The sequence below is a fragment of the Ursus americanus genome, chromosome 36 (assembly GCF_024610735.1).
Source record: "Ursus americanus isolate L20-20 chromosome 36, mUrsAme1.1.p, whole genome shotgun sequence".
Classification (NCBI taxonomy): Eukaryota; Metazoa; Chordata; class Mammalia; order Carnivora; family Ursidae; genus Ursus; species Ursus americanus.
Genome location: NC_142162.1, coordinates 7,221,540 through 7,243,238, shown reverse-complemented (window position 1 = coordinate 7,243,238; position 21,699 = coordinate 7,221,540). Strand labels below are relative to the sequence as shown.

Genomic DNA, 21,699 nt, shown 5'->3' with positions numbered 1-21,699 from the left:
CAGTACCAAAAAAGTGGCCCTGACTGTCCATTCCCAGTTTCTGCAATCCATTTCCCCCTTTCACCTCTCCACCTGCAGGCCTGGCTGGTGGATAGGAAGAGAGTTCCTCTAACCCTCTTGGATTTGGCAAAAAGGTGCCCTGGCTGGGGTCCTGCCCTAAGTCTCCACTTTAAATAGCCCAGCCCGCAGAAAATGAGACAAAAGCTATAGCCCACAGCTGCCACTCCTGGGCTCATGATCTTTTCCCCATTTACTTCAAGCTTCTTCTTTTTGCCTCTTTCTCTTTTGTCTCCATGTTGTTCAGCTGTGGACTCCCTGCAATTTTCCTAGGTGCCTTCTGACTGCTGCCTCCGCCCTTCCCCAGAGCCCTGTATGCGGGGCTGCCCTCTTAGCCTCATCCTCTACATTCCAACGGCAAGCACTGCCACATGCCTGGCCAGGCTCTGGAGGCCACAGAACCTGCCTCGCCTGGGCCTTAGCAACTTGGCTGAGCATGCTTGGCCAGGGAGAAGGACACTAATCTTTACCTGCCCCTTCCAGTTCCACCTCTTGGTTTCTGTCTTGTCTACGATCTGAATCCTCCCCGTGGCCAGCACTCTACTTGGCGGAACACCGTGCCCAGTTCTCTTGTCCAAGGCCTGGCATTCTGTCCCTGAACCTCAACCTGAGGACCGAGCTCTGCTATTGGCTGGCTGCTTGCCAAGTGACTGTCTGTTCTTGGATGGCCTTTTGCCATGCTGCTTCAGGTGACTGAGTGGTGCCCAGACTAAGCTTTCCCAATCTGTCCTATTCTTTTGCACTGCGGTTGACCAGGATATGCCCCCTCTCATCCTAACAGAAGAAATGTCACGGATCCTCAGCAAAGACTAGGCAGCAGGAAAAATTAAAGAGGGGCTAACTGAAGAGGCTACTTCTAAGTTTAACCTTGATAACATAGCTCCATTACTTTACTTCACATGGAAATCACCAAAGTATCAGACATAACCGCATTCGAACCCAAGTGCAAAAGCGCAGTCAGGGGTCAAACATAAGTGAACTGGGAATTTCCAAGTCACTGCATCCATCTTCTGGTGCAGATAACAACATAGGGTGATTACATGTAAGAAGTAAAGGAGAACCAAATTCATAAAGGAAATCAAGCAAAAATCAAAGGTTGTCCGGAAAAAAAGAACAAACGGTTCTTGAGAGAATGCTACAATAAAATTGAAACACTGTGAAACTGTTGAGAATTCCTAGGATAACGTAATAATGTGCCTTTGATCAAGGGCTGACACCAAACGCCGGTGGAATGATGTCTGTGAGATTCTGCATCGGAAGTGGAGAAATAAACAGTCATCCTGCTCTTCTAATTGCCAACAGCACACGTTAGGGCTGCATTACCCAGGTCATTATTCTTCGTGATGGCGGCTGCCACCCTTGTCCGAGGCCCTTGCTTGGTAAACTGATAGCCAAACTTGAGGATCCTTGAATTCTCCTCGAGCATCTGGGCAATTTCCATCTCCACAGCTGTTCCCAACTGCTGTCTCTGGTTATAGGTGCGGACACACACACGGGACGACCAAGAAGAAAGAGGAAACAGTTACTGGCATGGGAGAGATACACAGCTACTTGCTGGACGAAAAGGTAAAGGGGCAAAAGTATCACATTGAAAGGAATAAAGTCACTTGAGATATTTTCTCCCCGTCACTTGAGACCAACAAAATCCAACAGACAGCCATATCTGCTGGCACACTAAACTAAAACACTAAGCAAATTATTTATGAAGAAAAAGATGATTCCACACGTAAAATTAAAGCAAAGCTAATAGTCGGTGTTTCCAATTTACCCCAGTTTCCATGGTTTAAACAAAGGGTGTTTTTAAGTAGTGAAACTGTCTTACAGCAATCAATCCGATTCCTGAATTTTCTATTCTTGGATCCGTATCCAAAAATAATTAAAGTTCATCAACCAGCTGGCCATTCTTTTTCAGCAGAGTCTCAGTAGGAGATCCCAAAGAAGCTTCATTGTGATTTGAACCATGGCCAAGAGAATTATCAAACACTGAAGGGGTTATTGGGCTATAGAAAAATCCGTTTTTTAAGTTGGTGAAAGAGGTTTTTTGTGTTTTTTTGTTTGTTTTTTAAGTTGAGACAGAAGAAAAAAATTAAAAGAATTTTTAAAAAAGGGCATATAAATATAGGAATTTAAAATTAATCAAAATTTAACAAAAATTAAAGTCCAATTTTTCCATAATATATTTATTAAAAAATTTTAAGTTAAAAAGAATAGGCTTATTTAGAAAAAGCACACAAAAAAAGTATAAAATACAAAAGCTCCCTTCCCCCAGTATTTCCATTCCCCATACAGAAAGCCAGTTTGGCATATGTATGTAGTCTTTTAAGACATTTTCTATGCATTCATATGTCTACCTAATATGTACATGTATGCTTTTTTCACATAAATGGAGTATATCAGCATACTGTTCTGAAACGTGTTTTTATTTTTCATTTAATATTAAGAACACCTTTCCATTTCTACTTTTCATTTCTACTATTCCAAACAATGGTGCAATTAATTTCCCTTGCACACACAGTATATCCTAGGACATTTCTGCAAGTTTGCCTGTAGGGCAAATTAGGGCTGGGCCCAAGAGTAAGCATGTTTCAAATTTTGATATATTACTCACTTACCCTCAAAAGTATGACAGTTTTTTACTCCTGCTAATAAGTGTTTGAGATTTACTATTTTCCCTACCCTGGCCAACATGGGATATTATCAATCTTTCCCCCCTTTGTCAATCTAATAGGTGAAGATTTATATTTCACTTGTATTTATTTGCTTTAATTTGCATTTCTCAAAGTATGAATAAGAACAATTAATTTTCTTATGCATCTGTATTTCTCTTTTTGGAAACTACCAATCTCTGTCATTTGTGTATTTTTTTTTTACCAGCCCATGGTTCCTTTTTTTTTTAAATTAATTTGTAAGTTTATTATATATTAGGAAATTAGACTTTTGTCAAATGTGTTGAAAATACTTTGTTCAGTTTGTCTTTGACTTTCTTTTTGATTCTCTTTTCATTTTCATATGGCTAAATTTATATCAATCTCCTAGATTTTATATCATGTTTAGGAAGGCTCTTCTGATTTCTTCTATCAGAAATCCTTTTGGTTTCTTCCATTTTATGATTTCATATATTTTCATATTTATTTATTTTATTTTATTTTTAAAGATTTTTGTTTATTTATTTGACAGAGATAGAAACAGCCAGCGAGAGAGGGAACACAAGCAGGGGGAGTGGGAGAGAAAGAAGCAGGCTCATAGTGGAGGAGCCTGATGCGGGGCTCGATCCCAGAACACCGGGATCACGCCCTGAGCCGAAGGCAGACGCTTAACTGCTGTGCCACCCAGGCGCCCCTATATTTTCATATTTAAATCTTCATTTCATCTGGAATGAATTTTAGTATAAGAATCAAGATAGAGCCCCAACTTCATCTTGTTCCAAAATGCTAGTGAAAGTGTCCCACTCTCTTTCACTTTATCTTTTCCTCACGGAGGAACTCTGCTACAAAATTCTCAGGTATACTTGGAGGTGTTTCTGCAATCCATTATTCTGCCAAGTCTATTTCTGTGCCAGCACCATGCAATTTTGATTGAATTATTATATTTTAAAACACACCTTTTAATTTTGGAAAATTTAAGTATCGAGTAGATGAAAGAGAAAGGTTTAGGGAGAAACTTTTTTGTTCTAGGCGAGTCCTAAGGTCTAATTCTTTGCTCCTTTTCTTTCTTTTCACCCAGCAACCTGTCAAACCAGTCTCTCCCCAAGAAATTAACAAAATGTGGTATTTCCAGTCAGACAATAACTCTGGGTATCCAGTGTAGAGATTAGCGTTCTAAGCTAATGGGAGGGAGAGGCAGCAAAAAAAGAGATCCTGACCTCACAGTTCCATGAACAATTTTAGCTCACGACACGCTTTCGAACAGTGGGCTGTACTAGGGATTGAGACCTGAGCTAGGGTTGGGGCCGCCATAGTTATGCCGTATGCCCCTGGAATGAGCCAAGTAGTGCTATCCAAGGGCAGAAGGAGCTCACGGTGGATGTGGCTGATGGGGAGGGATGACATAAAGTCCCTTTACTACCCCTCACAAATCTCACACCTTTGTGTGGTAACATGCTTGGGTAACATGCAGGATGGGCTTGCTGATGGCTACGTAGTAAGGGATGCAGGAGCTGCAGAAAAGCGTATTGCGAGGGGCATAGAAAAGAAGGGGAGAACGTAATGTAACATAGGGCACCTTTCTTTCTCAGCCTGGGTCTTTTTATTTGAGGTCTTTTGTGTTATATAAATCCAGGGCAACAAACGGAGGCCAAAATTTCTTGTAATTTGCCTATGTTTCCCCTTAATAAGTCACTAACTACAAAGGCAAAAGAGAAACACAAGTTTAAGCATACATTTCTTCTGTTTTCTTTAAGTTACCTTTTTTGTTTACTCAAATTTATTTAGCAGTTGCCCATCTGTTTCATTAATATGCATCACCGATTGTTCTTCTCACATGGGGCATCTGATTAAATCATTACCTATTTACCTGGAGCCTAGCCACGGCAGCCCGCCCCAGTGACGGGTTCTCAGCAGGCCTTTGTTTCGGTGCAGCTGTCTGCTGCAAGGATGCTAAATTGGTCTCAGCTGCTGGCCCTGCCTGAGGAAACGGTCTTACAGATTATTTTATCCTTCATTACACAGATGAGGAAACTGAGGTCTACTTCTATGCCTATGAGTCGAAAAACAAAATTTGGATTGAAATCAAGTTTTTACTCTGAATTTCCTCTTCCTTGGAATAAAGCAAAGAATTTTTCCAGTTGCTCTAGAAAGTCTCCATCCTCTTTCTTGTCGCAAGTGTAAAGAAGCTATTTCAGAGGCATACTGGCGAATAAAATGGAAAAACGACACAATTCCATCCCAGATGACCGAAGAGGGGTGATAAGGTTGAGGTAAGGGGAATTTAAGAGAGCAGATTCTGGCTTTGTATTTCAGGGTCTTCTTCACATGCATTATGAAAAGCTGCTCGATACTCAATGTTCAGGATTCCAGCTCATTCACCAGATGTAGGGTTGCCAGATTTAGCAAATAAAAAATACAGGACACCTAGTTAAAATTGAATTTTGATTAATAAATATAAATAATTTCAATAAATGAAAAGAAATATGTATATATTTTAGTATAGCATGTCCCATATATTTCATGGTACATACTTACACTAAAAATTATTTGTTGTTTCTCTGAAATTCAAATTTAACTGTACTTTATCTGCCAGTCCTAACCAGGTGGTATCTTACAAGGAACTAGGAACAGAGTATCTGGAACACTACTTCAGATATGGGGTTTCATAATGGCCTAAACCAACATAAGAGGCTAAATACACTTTGGAATAAGGTATCCACTTCTGTCATAGGTGTCCTGGAAATAATATGCTAAGAGCTCACTTAACTTCTTTCTTACACTAGTGCATTTGGTAAATATTCCTGAGTCATCACTTCTTTTCTTTCAGTTCATATTTCTCTCTGGCTCATTTTCCTACTCTCCCACTCCCTGATGCCTCCTTTTAAATTTACTAGCGGCTGCACACACACCAGGATACAGGGCATTGAGCTTCCTGAGGGGGTCTGGATGCTGTGCATACCCCTTCCCATAAATGCATTTGGGAAAGCTGCTTTGGTGACGTGTCCCTTCTGGGGAGGGCGAGAGTAAAGGAGCACCTGTCTTCTCTAGGTTCCCCTGCTCCCCTGGCAGCAAGCCTCTGGAGGAGTCGAGGGGTGGAGGACCTGCACTGAAGCAGCCCCCATGTCCTAACTAGCCAAAAAGAATAGCAGAGCTGTTCGGGGGACCTGCCGGGGGTTTCCATACTTAAGGAAAAGTCCTGGGTAGAATCCTAGGGCTCTATCAGCTCTTGGAAGGTTTAGACTAGGGAATTTCCGGACATGCAGGGGGCACTCTCAGTGAGCGCCCTCCCCATGGGAGAATGCTCACAGCACAGGTCTCTGTGTTGTCTCCTCTTCCTGGGCCATCGCAGGGCCCCTTCTGCCCACTAGACCGTGTCTAGACCTCTCAGACTCACCGAGTCCCATGGTAGACGGTTCCCTGTACTGAAAGGGGCGGGGCACAGCACCATGCTGAGAACTGAGAATTGCTGTCGGACAGCAGGAGCCAGCGGAAGCCAGCAGAGCAACTGGAAACACAGCAGGCGGATGCTGGGAAAAGGCCTTCAGGGTTCAGGAAGATGTGGCCCTAGAGACAAGCAGCTTGCTTTGGCTGCTGATGGGAACCTAAGAAACACTGCAACAGAGCTGAGACTGATTGCACTGTGGGTGTGGCCTGCTCCTCCAAGCCAGACCATCTTCTAGAACCAGGATTCCTCTAACCAGGCTCTGTGGCCAGCCTCAGGCTGCAGGAGTCCAGTTCTGCTCAGAGCCGGGAGTCTCCCTCTGGGCATGGCCAGTCTGCTTTCTCCTCGCAGCCATAGTCCCAGTGAGACGCAACAAGCAAGGCTGGGACAGGACTGGCTGAGATTCCTGTGAGGAAGCAAGAGTGATGCCACGCAAAGCAGCCGGCAACACCTCCGGCCCCGCCTCCTCCTCACCTGGTGGCCGACTAGCCAGGGCTGGGGCAGAGCTGGCCCTTTCTGTCTTGGGCTGCCTCACTGTACATCGCGTTTGTTACTGACATGCGCTCCCACACACCCTCCACAGGCCAGCAGCTGCTGTAGCTTACAGGAAAGCGGAACATTGACTTGAGTCACAGAACTCTGGCGTTCAACTCACTGCCTTGTGGCCCCCCCCTTCACATGCACCCTGTGAGTCATACCTGGTTGTCAATCTTGATCTCTGTCAGGGTGTCATTCTCTCTCAATGCCTCCACCAGGGCCAGGATCCCGGTCCCAGTGATAAAATTGGATTCGATGTTTAGGCTTTTCAAGGTCTTGTTTACTTTCAGCATATCTGCAAAAGCCTTATTATGCAAAAAAGAAGTAACCATTAATGCTTCTGAAGATTTATTTACTGAACTCCCCAGCCCCAAATTAAACACAGATGTTTTTTGTGTACTTAAAGGAAAACTTAGTCAAATCAAACGAAGAATAATTCAGTCCAGCGGCCCAGACTTAGGAATTTTGCATACCTGTAAAACAAAAACAAAGACAAAAAATCCTGACACAGGATTACCAACTGTGTTAGATAAGGACGTTGAGTAAAATCCCACTACCATCTGTTATCATTATCAGTTTGCTTTGTGTGTGTGTGTGTGTGTGTGTTTGTTTTTGTTTTATTTGAGAAAAAGACATTTCAACATTAGGAGAAATATAGAAAGGACATGATCTCAGAATTATTTTATTTTGTCCCTTTTCCTATGAATGGATAAAAAAACTTCACTGTTGACTTGCATGTGGGCACTACTGATTTAGTCTTATTACTTCAGGCCATCTATAAATCAGAATTCCTCAAAAATAACTTTTGGAATATAACCACCATTCCGAGTGGCAAACCCACGGGGGACCCCCAGTTCAAAATAAGAGATACATACATGCACTTGCCTGTTCCCCTTGCACCCAAAGTTTGCCACTGGCATGAAGAAAAGAGGTCATTTTTAAGTGACTGGAACTCTCACAGTGTAAGAAAAACAAAACAAAACAGAGGGCCATTCCCTTGAAGAATTGCCAAAATAACAACAAAAAAAAGACAGATCGGTGGAGAAATGACCACAAACAAAGCTGTTGCCTGAGATGCCAGAGTAAGTCCCGATTGGGGCATCTCATTAAAGAACTGCCTGAGACAGCTAGAGCGGATGGAGAGCACATCGCCCCTCCCTGCAGCTTCCCAGGAAAAAAAAAATAACGGGGCCAGCGGCCACAGTCAATGAAAACTTTCCCAGGAAGAGCCTCTAGTGAGGCTAGGAGCTGAGATGGAAGCCATGTAGAAACAGAGGCACCTTCAGACCTCCCACCAGATATGGTGTGGGAGAAACCTCAGCTATGTCCAGAAATGAACCCCTCCCAGAGTGAAGCCCTCCTAGCTGTAGACTTGTGCGGGACTCCCAGCCACCTGTCAGCTTCTCATGCACACCCTTCAGAGAGGGCTGCCAGTCAAACCACCTGCCTGCTTACAAAAGCATTCATTCATTCATTCATTCAATCAAAAAGGACTATTTAGTGGGCTTCTACAGTGTGCTAGCAGCAGAGAAAACAAAAATCTCTTAAGAGGACAGCTGATAAATTAATCAATAAAATACATAGCCTGTTGGATGGTGACAAATGGGAAACAGAAAGGGCCTTCCTTTTGAGGGACAGGTCTGTTGGTGAAACAGATCGATACAACTGCTGCGGAAATGACCCTGGTTCACATAAAACAACCTCCTTCTCTACATGCAAGTCTGGCAACCGGTGACTGCCAGACCTTGTAGGAAAACCAACCTCATGGAAGAGAAAAGCCAAGTTAACCAAATAGGACAACATGACATAGAGGGAACAGAGATTACTCAGGGAACAGAAGCAAATGTAAAGACTCTAATTGTTATTCTCCCTCTTCTCTCCACCAAAAAAGAAAAAGAAAAAACCCCACATGGTATCCATAAAATAAATACTGGACTATTGTGGGGAGAAAAAAAAGAGGACTTTGAACCAGAAAATGTCCTGAAAAGTTTAAATACTACATTGGAATAAAGAAAAGTATTGGACATCCAGAATGACAAAATGAGCATGGCTGAAGACCAAGTTGGTGAGTGTAGACCACAAATCTGGGGATATTCCCAAGAATGTAGAGTCAAAAGACAAAGATAGAAAACAGGAGACAAATGTTGAAAGATATGGGGGAAGATACAGAAGTTCAATATTCAGTTAGTAGGAGTTTCAGAAAGAGAAAAGAGAAAGAAAAAAAAAGACAACAGAAGGGAAAAAATTAAATAGGAAAAAAATTTCCTAGAGTTGCAGAGAGTTATGAGTCTTCATCTGAAAGAACCCACAGGATGTTCAGAAAAATGAGTTAAGAAGTGGGCACATACAAGGGAAACTTTGGAACTCCAAGGGAAAAGAGAGAGTTCTAAAAGTTTCTAGTAAGAAATGATAAAGTATTTGCAAAGCAACAAGACTCAGAGCAGCATTGGTCACTAGACAGCAAGGCCCATGAAAACAGAGATTTATACATTTACACAGCCAGGAAATTGTAAGTACTGGTCAAGAGTTTTAAATGTTTGCAATTAATCTATATACAAAACATAGACTATAAGGGCTTAAAATATACAAAGCTGAAAGGGGTGAAAATAATGAAATAACCAAAATTCGTAGGTAGAAAAAGAGGAGGGATGAAGGCAGAGTATAGAACTGCTCTCAGTTTTTCTAATGGAGAAACAAAACTTATCTAAGATGATAAATCAAAACCAAAAAAGTATGTATATCAGGGGTTTTCTATTCTGCCTCCATGTTAGAATGATCTAGAAGCTTTAAAATATATAAAGCATTGGGTCCCACCCCAGATGAATGAAATCTGAATCTCAGGCTGTAGCCTGGACTGCTGTATTTCTTTTTTTAAGGTTTTATTTATTTATTTTAGAGAGAAAGAGAGAGAGAGTAGAAGCAGAGGGGAGGGAGAGAGACAAGCAGAATCTATGCCGAGCACAGGGCTCAACACACAGCTCCATCCTACCACCCCGAGACCATGACCCGAGCCAAAACCAAGAGTCGGGACACCCAAACGACTGAGGCACCCAGGCGCCCCTGGACCTGTGTATTTTTAAAAAGCTCTCTGGGTGATTAATGTTCACCAGGATGGACAACCATTTTGACTAAAGTCATAAAGACAACAACTAGAAGAATGAAAAACAAATTGCTTATACTGATTGTTCTGGGGAATGGAACAAGGAACTTCTTAATTATTTTAATTGTTTTTATGGTAGAAAACACAGGAAGAAGGAAGAGAAGGAATCTAACTTGGGACCAGAACAGGATTTCTCAACCTTGGCACCAGTGACGTTTGAGGCCAGAGGATTCTTTGTTGCGGGATGTTGTCCTGTGTCCTGCAGGACATTTAGCAGCTTCTGAGACCCAGTAAATGCCAACAGCACCCTTCCTGGACATGACAACCAAAAAATATCTTCAGACAACGCCGAATGTCCCCCGGAGGGCAAAATTACCCCGGGTTGAGAAGCACCAGTCTAGAAAAATAATCCTGTGTATTAGTCAAGCAGTTGCTTTAACTGCAAAGAAAGCTCGAAGATTTGGACTGACATTATTGTACACCACGTAAATCAAAGTGCATTTATTCACTGCTAGGTCCTTAATTAGGATTAAACGTACACATTTTAATTAGAGCATCAGGAGGAAACGCATCAGGCTTTTCCTTCTGGACGCTCCCGGCTTCAGGATTTACGTTCATTATCAGAATAACAAAATGTTGGAGCAATTAGGCCTTTGTAAAAAAAAAAAAGTTGCAGGACTTCCTGGCAAGTAGCCAGGATCTTGCCACTTTCTTTTAAACTTGAGAAAACACTTTTCTCATTCTGAACAAAACAGGGGAGACCCAGCCAAACATAACCCTGGGCTGCAAGCCCAAGTTAATTTCAGTTCAGCAAATATTTAAGCTTCTATTACATGTGCTGGGGATAACATCAGTAAAACAAAGACTAGATTTCTTAAATGTTATATAGTTACAGTGGAAATACATTTTTAAAGAGAAGGGTTTGCTTTCTGTAATTTACAGGATTATATGGAAATCCAGTTCCCTGCATTGTCCAAACCTGCACCATCCAAAGCATAGCCTCAAGACACATGTGGCTCTTAAGCCCTTGGAAAATGGCTGGTCTGCATTGAGACGTGCTGTAAATGGAAAACTCATACTGGATTTCAAAGATGCGGAATGAAAAAAATAATGGAAAAAACCTTATTACATTTTCAAATTATATCTTGAAATGATAATACTTGGGACATACTGGTTTAAATAAAATATAGGGGCGCCTGGGTGGCTCAGTCGTTAAGCATCTGCCTTCGGCTCAGGGCGTGATCCTGGCGTTATGGGATCGAGCCCCACATCAGGCTCTTCCGCTATGAGCCTGCTTCTTCCTCTCCCACTCCCCCTGCTTGTGTTCCCTCTCTCGCTGGCTGTCTCTATCTCTGTCGAATAAATCAATAAAATCTTAAAAAAAAAATATAGTATTAAAATGAATTCCATCTATTTTTTTTTTTCTGAATGTGGCTACCAGAAAAATATAAAATTATATATGTGGCTTACATTTGTGACTCTCATTTTATTTGTTAGGGACAGTGCTGTCCTAAACTCTTGACTTTTATGTGGCAACATTGTTAATAGTAAAAGTGTTTTTTAATGTATTTGGACTTTCTCTGGTCCCTGCTAGAGATGTGGTTCTATGGAAGTGCTCGGGGCACGGTGAACTGAACTTGATTATAGGTCACTTAAATGCACTTCCTGGCTCGTCTACATGCTGTGTAATCTTAGTGAAGTTACTCAAACTTTATCAGCCTCAGTTGCCTCATCTGTAGAATGGGGATAATGCCATGTCACATACTCACAATTTGCCTACGTTCACAATAATCTCACAAGTGCCTCATTGCATGTTTCTGAACTTTATTTTCTGTAGTTTTTTAAAAAATATTTTATTTAATTTATTTGAGAGAGAGGGAGGGGCAGAGGGACAGGGAGAAGCAGGTTCCCCGCTGAGCAGGGATGCAGGACTCCATCCCAGGACCCCGGGATCATGACCTGAGCCGAAGGCAGATGCTTAACCAACTGAGCCACCCAGGCGCCCCTCTGTTTCTGAATTTTAAAAAAGAAAAGTTTCTGAAACTCTTGGCTTTAACACTGATCTTTAATTCTTTTCTTCTCTCTTTTTTTAAAGTAATCTCTGCACTCAATGTGGGGCTCAAACTCACAACCCTGAGATGAAAAGCCTCATGCTGTATCAGCCAAGCCAGTCAGCCAGGCAGGCGCCCCCATCTTTAGTTCTTTGCAGCGAGTTGTTTAGTCATAATCACCGTCTGAAGATCTCTATTGCCTCTGGGGTAATCGACCGATTTTCAACCTACAGAAAAGTTCTTTCTCGACTTTCGTATGGCTGAAAGGAGAACCACCTGAGGGCAGCCAGGTTGAAGGCTGGACCATAGGAAGCCATCTAGGAATCAGGCCAGAGAAGCTGGTCTCTTCACACCCAACTATTCCTTCCAATTGTGTGGTGGGCTTGTCACGTGGTATGCAATCAACACATAGTTGTTGCATTAAAAAGAGTATCGAAGAGTTTGTTAGATTTGGAATTTATTTAGTCCATTTAGCAAGCTATCTATTTGACCGGGTAGAAGAGTTAGACTATTTGCTAGTGGTGTCAGCAATGGACTATAACCTATTTCCATCCCTGCAATTTTACTGTAATATATTATACTGAAGTGACAAATAATTCCCTCATTCATCCCTTTAGTCACTCACATACAAAATGTACTGTGAATATTTCGCTTTAGTGAAAACAAATCTGAACGACAGAGATTATAAAAATCATATACTGATAAAAATCCTTAAATTGTTAATTTCACCTTTCTGCTCTTTTTCTATTTTAATGATAGGTTTCAAATTCAAAACTGCTTTCAACTTACGCATTTACATATGTAATAACTGTTGGTGAAAACATCAATTCTGTAGCTCAGTACCTCTTACATGACTTCTTATTTTATATATGATATGGTCAGCATAGAAATATTCTTGATTGCTGAGAGGCTGGAGGTCATGTTCATTCATTCATTTGACAAGTGTTGTTCAAACATCTACTCTGTGTCAGCAGTTGTGATAGGGAGTCATCACTTTCATGTTGTCTGTCTTTATTATTTTATTTTACTTTATTTTACTATTTTATTTTATTTTATTTTTTTAGGGGTGGAGCAGAGGGAAAGAGAAAGAATCTTTTTTTTTTTAAAGATTTTATTTATTTATTCGACAGAGATAGAGACAGCCAGCGAGAGAGGGAACACAAGCAGGGGGAGTGGGAGAGAAAGAAGCAGGCTCATAGCGGAGGAGCCTGATGTGGGGCTCGATCCCATAACGCCGGGATCATGCCCTGAGCCGAAGGCAGACGCTTAACCGCTGTGCCACCCAGGCACCCCAAAGAGAAAGAATCTTAAGCAGGTTCCACGCCCAGGGCAGAGCCCGACTCAGGGCTGGATCTCATGACCCTGAGATCATGACCTGAGCTGAAATCTAAAGAGTCAGATGCTTAACCGACTGAGCCACCCAGGCGCCCTCCATGTTACCTGTTTTTCATGCCATTTTAGGTCTTCCAACAGACATGTTACTTTCAATCACATCATCAAGTCAAGAAAACTTGTTTGTCTAGCTTCATTCAAGGGCTGAGCATTAGAGGCTGCAGAACCACAGGCTGATGTTCAGGCTCCCCAAATTGACATATTTTAGCAAATGTATGACAGGCAGGCTCTGTGTACAAATATAGCAGAGCTTGATGGCTAAGCCATGCTGCTTGTAGAACCAGAAAAACCTGGTGGTGCCACTTACTGGCTGTGTTACGCTGGAAAAGAGAGTTAACCTCTCTGAGCCTCAGACCACTCATTTGTTCAAGTGGGAGCTAATAATAGTACATACCTCATAGTATTACAGTGAGGATTAGGTGAGCTGATATGTGTAAAGCACAGAGCTTACTGCTGGCGTTTACTAATTACCCAAGAAATGTTAGCTATTAATAGTAATAACATCGACGGTGGTAATAGTTGTAGTACTTACTTGGGCCCAGGGGCTTCCTTATGTAGCTGAATTACCTGAAATGCGTGGAAGGAACAGGGCTTTTGGTTGGTTGGTGTTTTTTTTTTTTTTTTTTTTTCATATTCTGGTTAACGGTGTCAAAAAAAGGTTTTAAAATCTGGCTGTTTAAAATATTTTTGAAACATACTAATCCATTTCAAAGGTTAAAATGAAATATACTTTTATATGTGCTGAGCTCCTGTAGGACTTGGGGGTCTTATAATAACCGTGGACTGTGACAGAATGTTAATGTAGATACAAAAGTTTCAGAAAACTTGTACTAAGCACAGAGCAAAATCTAAATATTTATTTAGCTCAATGACTAATCCAATCTTATTTCTTTCACTTAAAAGTGTAGTGCTCACAAAATTTTAGTTAATTCAAAGTGCCTGACATTTGGGTTCTGTTTTATTGTCTCAGTATAACTGATTCTGTTTAACTGTGTAGAAAATACATTTGCCAGGGGCGCCTGGGTGGCACAGCGGTTAAGCGTCTGCCTTCGGCTCAGGGTGTGATCCCGGCGATCTGGGATCGAGCCCCGCATCAGGTTCTTCTGCTATGAGCCTGCTTCTTTCTCTCCCACTCCCCCTGCTTGTGTTCCCTCTCTCGCTGGCTGTCTCTATCTCTGTCGAATAAATAAATAAAATCTTAAAAAAAAAAAAAAAGAAAATATATTTGCCAGATTTAAAAATTGTTAATTGGTAAAACAAATTAAAGACAGTTTCTACTGAATTAAATACTTTCATGTTATATTTATTTATTTATTTATTCATTTATCTATTTATTTATTTATTTTTTTAGAGATTTTAGTTATTTGAGAGAGAGAGAAGGAGAGAGAGCACGAAAAAGGGGAGGGTCTGAGGGAGAAGCAGACTCCCCACTGAGCAGGGAGCCTGATGCCCGACTCAATCCCGGGCTCCAGGATCATGATCTGAACCAAAGGCAGCTGCTTAACCAACTGAGCCACCCGGGTGCCCTCATGTTATATTTCTAAAAAAATTTTTTTTCTAAAATTTTACTCACAATCGCGACGGGATCATTGCTCCGGGTTGCAGCCAGGCTGAACTTCTTTACGTGAGTGTTGGTTTCCAGAGCTTTTGCAAATTCCTTCAGGGTTGGAATTGGAATGTTCTACAACGGGGAGAACATACACAGTTGATAAACCATTCTGTAGCTCCTCCTACCCCAAGTCAAGGACTCACAGCTTTTCAATACCTTATGGGTTTATTTTTTTTATTTTTTTATTTTAGTTTAAAAAAAAATTTTTTTTTTTTAATAATGATTTTTTATTATATTATGTTAGTCACCATACAGTACATCCCCGGTTTTCGATGTAAGGCTCAATGATTCAGTATATTATAATAAAAGTTATATGAATGTGGCCTCTCTTTCAAAATAGAGCTAAACTCATCCTTCTTCTTGTGATGACGTGAGATGATAAAATTCCTGTGTGATGGGGTGAGGTGAGGTGAGGTGCATGACGTAAGCATCGTGGTGGAAGGTTAGGCTACTACTGATCTTCTGACAGTATGGCGGGAAGATTGCCCACTTCTGCACTGTGGTTGACTGAGGGTAACTGAAGCCACGAAAAGCAAAACCACAGATAACAGGGAACTACTGTAATGAATTTCAAGGATTTAGCAAAGGGTATGGCCCATGGTGAGTACTCAAGCCAAGTCAGTTATTATTATTACATGGCAGATGTTGGCCCAAAAAGAAGTAACAAAATAGATGCCAGGCGATGTTCTTTCTCTCTCTCTCTCTCTCTCTCTCTCTCTCACACCCTTCCTTCCCCTCCCTTTGAGAGTAACATGACTAATTACCAAATAGAATAAAGCAGAAGTGACAATTGTGACTTCAGAGAATAGGCCATGTAAGGCACTGTGGCTTCCTGCTTGCTCTTTTTCTCTTTGACCACTTGCACTGGGGGAAGCCTGCCTGAGTCATGACACGAGGACACTGAGGCAGCCCTATGGAGAGACCCATGGGGTGAGAAATTGAGGCCTCCTGCCAACAGCCACGTGAGTGTGCCATCCTGAAAGTGGATCCTCCTGTCCCAGTCAAGCCTTCAGATGACTAGCCCTTGGTGACAACTTTACCAACAGCCTCACTTGGGATCCTGAGCCGCAACTACCCAGCTAAGTGCAGATTCCTGCTACTCAAAAACTGCGTGACATAACAAATGTTTGTTGCTTTAAGGCTCTAGGTTTTGGAGTTATTACCCAGCAGTAGATAACCAATATTCTGTATATAACGCGAATACTATGATTCTTTCCAAAGAATTCCAGAAATCACTTTTTAAAAATTTCTTCCTTTGAAGAGGATATCTTGTCTTAAAATCAGTGACTACAAGGGATTGGAAACAGGTGTGAAAGCAGGCAACCGGTCATCGCCATTAAATTTTCTCATGATAAATGAAGCGACTGACAATAATCATAATGAAATACCTTAATGTTGTTGAGGTTGACTTCTTGCAGGCTGGAATCATTGGCTTTCAGCTGCTGCAGACTTGCGTCCACATTGGTAGGATTGGGTGGTTCCTCAAATATTGGCTTGACCTTCTCACCTTTGACCACATCTAACACACACATTTTAATTTAATTTATTATCATTATTATTACGTTTACAAATTCTAATTTTAAAAGCAAAAATGTAAGGGGTCTCCTGCCAAAATCAGAGATGACTTCCTCAAAAATGACCTTTCCTTCCCATGCTCTGATTCTAATAATACTCTAATAGCAATGATAGTAAAGCTTATTCTCAACTAAGCAAACATGGGAATGGCATGGTTCTGAGTTACAGTTTCAAAGGTTGATGTTTCTCAACTGCCACGAGAAGAAGGCTCAGCAGCTGATGTACATGGAACCAAAAGTTCAGGGGGCCCTATATCAAACGCCAGCCACCCCACCCCCAAATCCACGGGCAGTTATTGCTGCTGCATATGGACCACTTTCAGACTATACTAATCAAACTATGGGATCTGAGATGCAAAAAAGAAAGACAGTCTCTTCATTTCCCAAACTAGACTATTCTTCTGGAATCTTTTTTAAAATTAATTAATTAATTATTATTTTTAAGTAGGCTCCACATCCAAAGTGGGGTTAAAACTCATGACCCCGAGATCAAGAGTCGCATGCTCTACTGACCGAGCCAGCCAGGTGCCCTCTCTGGCCTCTTGACCATACCTCACCCTTCTCTGATATCCATTTTGGAGCTTTAATTTTGACAATGATACGGGAAGAGAAAGGGACAGAAAGGCAAAACGGAACAATTCTCAAGAGCAGTTAACAGAAAATGTTTGCAGCATATATTTAACATACACAGTGTTAATATCTCAATATCCACAGAGCTCCTACAAATCAGTACACAACCCAACTAAAAATGAACAAACAAGATGATCAGAAGAGTCTCTGCCACTCAATCAAAAATATAACAAGTCCTTAATAAATGAAATACCTTTCAACTAGCAAACAATTGTAAAAAGAGATAACATGTACCACTGGCAACAATGTGGAGTACAATGCATTATCTTATGTTGTTGGTGAGAATGTAAGCTGAAGCGAACTTTTTGGGAGTCATTTGGCTTCACCTATCAAAATGTAAAATGTGGGTACTCTCTGACCCAGTAATTATGTATCTAGAAATCTAATCTACAGGAAAAAATAGCCTGGATACATAAAGACATATATTCAGGGATGTTCACTGAAGTATTACTTGTGACAAAATGATAAATAAAACGCCCATCAGTGTGAAAGTGGTTAAATAACTTATAGCATAATCACATAATAAGTTGCTACCTATTCATTAAAAGAATGAGGCAAACCTACACGTACTGATAAAAGAACCACCATTTGAAAAAAAAAATTAATGGAAAATGAAATACGTATAAATATAACAAAATACGTACAAGATCTATATGAGGAAAACCACAAAACTTTATTGAAAAAAATAAAAAAGAACTAAATGGAGAGACATTGGGAGAGACTAAACAATCACATGCAGGAAAAAAAAAAAAAAAAGAATCTAGACACAGACCTTATACCCTTCACAAAAATTAAGTCAAAATGTATCACCTAAATGTAAAATGTAAAACTAGAAAACTCCTAGAAGATAACACAGGAGAAAATCTAAATAACCTAGGGTTTAGCAGTGACTAAAGTTTAGCTACAACACCAAAGGCTTGGTCCGTGAAAGAAAGAATTGATAAGCTGGACTTCACTAAAATTAAAATTTTCTATTCAGAAAAAAAATTTGCAAAATACATTATCTAATAAAGGATTGTTATCCAAGATATACAAAGAACTCTTAAAACTCAACAACAGGGTGACAACCTGATTAAAAATTAGGCCAGGGGCGCCTGGGTGGCACAGCGGTTAAGCGTCTGCCTTCGGCTCAGGGCGTGATCCCGGCGATCTGGGATCGAGCCCCACATCAGGCTCTTCTGCTATGAGCCTGCTTCTTCCTCTCCCACTCCCCCTGCTTGTGTTCCCTCTCTCGCTGGCTGTCTCTATCTCTGTCGAATAAATAAATAAAATCTTAAAAAAAAAAAAATTAGGCCAAAGACCTTAACAGACACCTGACAAAAGAAGATATGCAGATGGCAAGCAAGCATATGCAAAGATCCTCCACATGATATGTCATTGGGGAAATGCAAATTGAAATCACTACTACACACTTATTAGAATAACCTCAATCTGGAACACTGATAAAACCGAGTGCTAGCTAAGAGTGGAGCAACAGAAACTCTCATTCTTTGCTAGTGAGAATGCAAAAATGTTACAACCACCTTGCAAGACAGTTCAGTGGTTTCTTACAAGACCAAACATACTGTTATCATACGATCTAACAGTCACACTCCTTGATGTTTACCCAAAGGAGCTGAAAGCTCATATCCACGCAAAAACATCCACAAGGGACGGTTACAGAAGCTTTATACATAACTGCCAAGACCTGGAAGCAACCGTGATGTCCTTCAGTAAGTGAATGGATAAATAAACACATCCTTACAATAGGGTATTTTGCAGTGCTAAAAAGAAATGAGCTATTAAGCCTAAAAAGGCACGGAGGAAACTAAAATGTATATTACAAAGTGAAAGAAGCCAATCTGAAAGGGCTACACACTGTCTGATTCCAACTACATGACAATCTGGAAAAGGCAAAACTATAGACACAATAGCAAGATCAGTGGTCGTCAGGAGCTAGGGAGAGAGAAAGGTGACTAGGTGAGCAGAGAGGACTTTTAGGACGAACTACTCTGCATGATACTCCAGTGGTGGACACACATCACTCTACACTTGTCCAAACCCACAGAATGTGCAACCCCAAGAGTGAACCCTAATGTAAACAATGGACTTCGGGTGATAATGATGTGTCAGTGTAAGTTCATAAGTGTAACATACGTACCACTCTGGTGGGGGATATTGATACTGGGGGAGGCTGTGCATGAATTGGGGGCAGGGAGTATATGGGAAATCTTTGTGCCTTCTGTTCAATTTTGTTGTGTACCTAAAATTTCCCTAAAAAATAGTCTTAAAAAAGTTAATGATACGTATATGCACAAAAGCCCAGAAGACGATGCAGCAGACTTTTAGTAGCAAATATGCTGTCAGAATGTTACCCTTTGATACTGAAGTAAAAAAGGATACTCATTTTTTTCATCTGCACGTATAAAAAGGCAAAAAGAAAAAAAACAAAAGTAACATTGCTTATTGTCTGGATAAATAGCCCAGTATAAATGATGGTTTGTAAATACGCTACTCAGACTAGAAAGCACCTGCTCGAACTCCTTCAAAGAGAATAAAATACAATTAACCTAAGAAAAGCTGTGATCTTCTGTAAATTTTTACAGCACCTGGACCACACTGTAGCAAAATTACCTGATTATTGCTCCATCCTAACCCTGGATAGGTAAGTTCCTTTGGGCAGAGACCATTTTTTATCTTTGTACCTAAGCCTAGAACATTCCTGACACATAGCAGGTATTTAGTAGATGACTAATGAATGAGTCAGTGAGAGAGTCTAATACTTCTCCAGGAAATGCTAATACAGAGAATTGTGGTCTCGAACTTTCTGTGCCAGTAAGTCTATGCTAGTGTGTCTTTCCTGCTCTCTGCGGGAGGTGGGTATTCAAATTCTAACGACCTGCGTCCATTACTGAGACAAAAAGACACCCAAATAGAGAAGGGAACTTGTCAAAAATACTATAGTTGATTAAAAAACATCATTAGGAACATGAAACTCTGTTTGCAATCTGTGCTATGTCACCTTTTTATCAGCAATTTTGTATTCTGACTGACCAGACCCAAGAGTATGTTCTGGGCAAAACACACCCAATTGGTACATTATGCTGCAAAACAGAACTTTGATAATTGGCTTCCCTGTTCTGGTTTGATTGCTCAGAGCCCAGTGATAGATCCTTGGTGAACAGACAGAATCCACCTGCAAAGTCTGCAAGATAGAAATCTGGATTCAACAGGCACCCCAGTCAACGGCCTCCCTCTTATGGACAACAACCTGGAGCTCCCAAGTTTCGCAAACCACAGATTCCACTTCAACTTACTTCTCACAGGCACTTTGCCGCCTTTAGTGCTGGCCGTTTCTTCATCAAACTTCGGATTGTTGAGTAAGTTGTGTACTCCAAGAACAGCTAGAAACGAAGATCATCAGTAAACATGTATTACGTTTAGGAAGGCATGTTAGGATGCCCACAATGTTAATTTGCCCCTGGAAGATCAATTCTTCATATCATAAAGTAAGTCTCCCGAACCCGCTTGCCTTGCATAGTGTGTGGGACACAATGTAGTGTTAAAAAAGCTTACCTATTTTAAAAAATCCAATCCTTTTCCATTGCCACCAGCAATTTTCCTATGTCTCTCTGTGACTAAACACGTAGAGTCATTTAGGATCTGCAGGACAATGGTCTAGTTATGCCCCCAAATTACTGAAAACTTGCTTAGACCTCCTAGTTAAGTAGATTCAACCTTTCTGTTTCCTCATCCGTAAAATGTGAGCATGGAACGGAGTCTAAGGATACTTTCAGATCTAACATTATACACATTACAGCAAATGGCAGAAAGAGCATGGGCGTCTTTCAGTGAAAGCCACCGCAATCTCTCAGTACCAACGGCAGTTGTCCTCTCCAGGTTAGGGCATCCTAGGATGGGAAATAAAAGAGACGTCAGCAATAAAAGGTCGGATAAGCATACAGATTTTGCGGGGCACCTGGGTGGCACAGCGGTTGGGCGTCTGCCTTCAGCTCAGGGCGTGATCCCGGCTTTATGGGATCGAGCCCCACATCAGGCTCCTCCACTATGAGCCTGCTTCTTCCTCTCCCACTACTCCTGCTTGTGTTCCCTCTCTCGCTGGCTGTCTCTATCGCTGTCAAATAAATAAAATCTTAAAAAAAAAAAAAAAAAAAAAGCATACAGATTTTGCATCTCCTGTATTACGGGGAGCTTACACCAGGCGGCAGCAAAGGATGCAAGAAACAGCCCTGGGCCAGGATGAGCTCTGGGCAGGCTAAAAGGCAACTGCCCCCTTTGCTAACGAAATTATACGGGTGAGACCGGCCACCTGGAGAAGGCTTCCAGAGCAGGGAGTCTGTCAGCAGGAGGCAGAGGAATCTCTCAGAGCTCCTCATCAGTTGTACTGTAATCTACACATCAGGAGGAGGGAGGCAGCCAGCACTAGCCCAGTAAAGGGCAAATATTTACAGCCAACGAGTCCAGGGTTAAGAGTGGCACTCAGGAGCCGTAGGCCAGCGCTGGAATCCTGGTTCTGTCCCATACTACCTGTGTGACTTAGGAAGTTACTAAAGCCCTCTGAGCATGCCTCATCATCAGTAAGGTAGGGATAATAATTATACTTTCAGTGTTACAAAGGTTAAATGACTTCTCATGTGTCAGACACTCTTCTAAGTGCTTTAC

At 41.3% G+C, this 21,699-nt stretch overlaps 1 protein-coding gene across 1 annotated transcript in view; it reads right to left on the bottom strand.

Moving 5' to 3' along the window:
- Window positions 1-21,699, bottom strand: part of TMOD2 (tropomodulin 2) — a 51,969-nt gene that overhangs the window by 8,152 nt on the left and 22,118 nt on the right. Inside the window, exons 5-9 of the mRNA XM_045812143.2 lie at window positions 20,334-20,420; window positions 16,222-16,352; window positions 14,798-14,905; window positions 6,843-6,986; window positions 1,381-1,525 (exon numbers count right to left, since the gene is read on the bottom strand). Coding sequence (XP_045668099.1) covers window positions 1,381-1,525; window positions 6,843-6,986; window positions 14,798-14,905; window positions 16,222-16,352; window positions 20,334-20,420 — 615 coding nt within the window. The remainder of the gene's footprint in view (window positions 1-1,380; window positions 1,526-6,842; window positions 6,987-14,797; window positions 14,906-16,221; window positions 16,353-20,333; window positions 20,421-21,699) is intronic.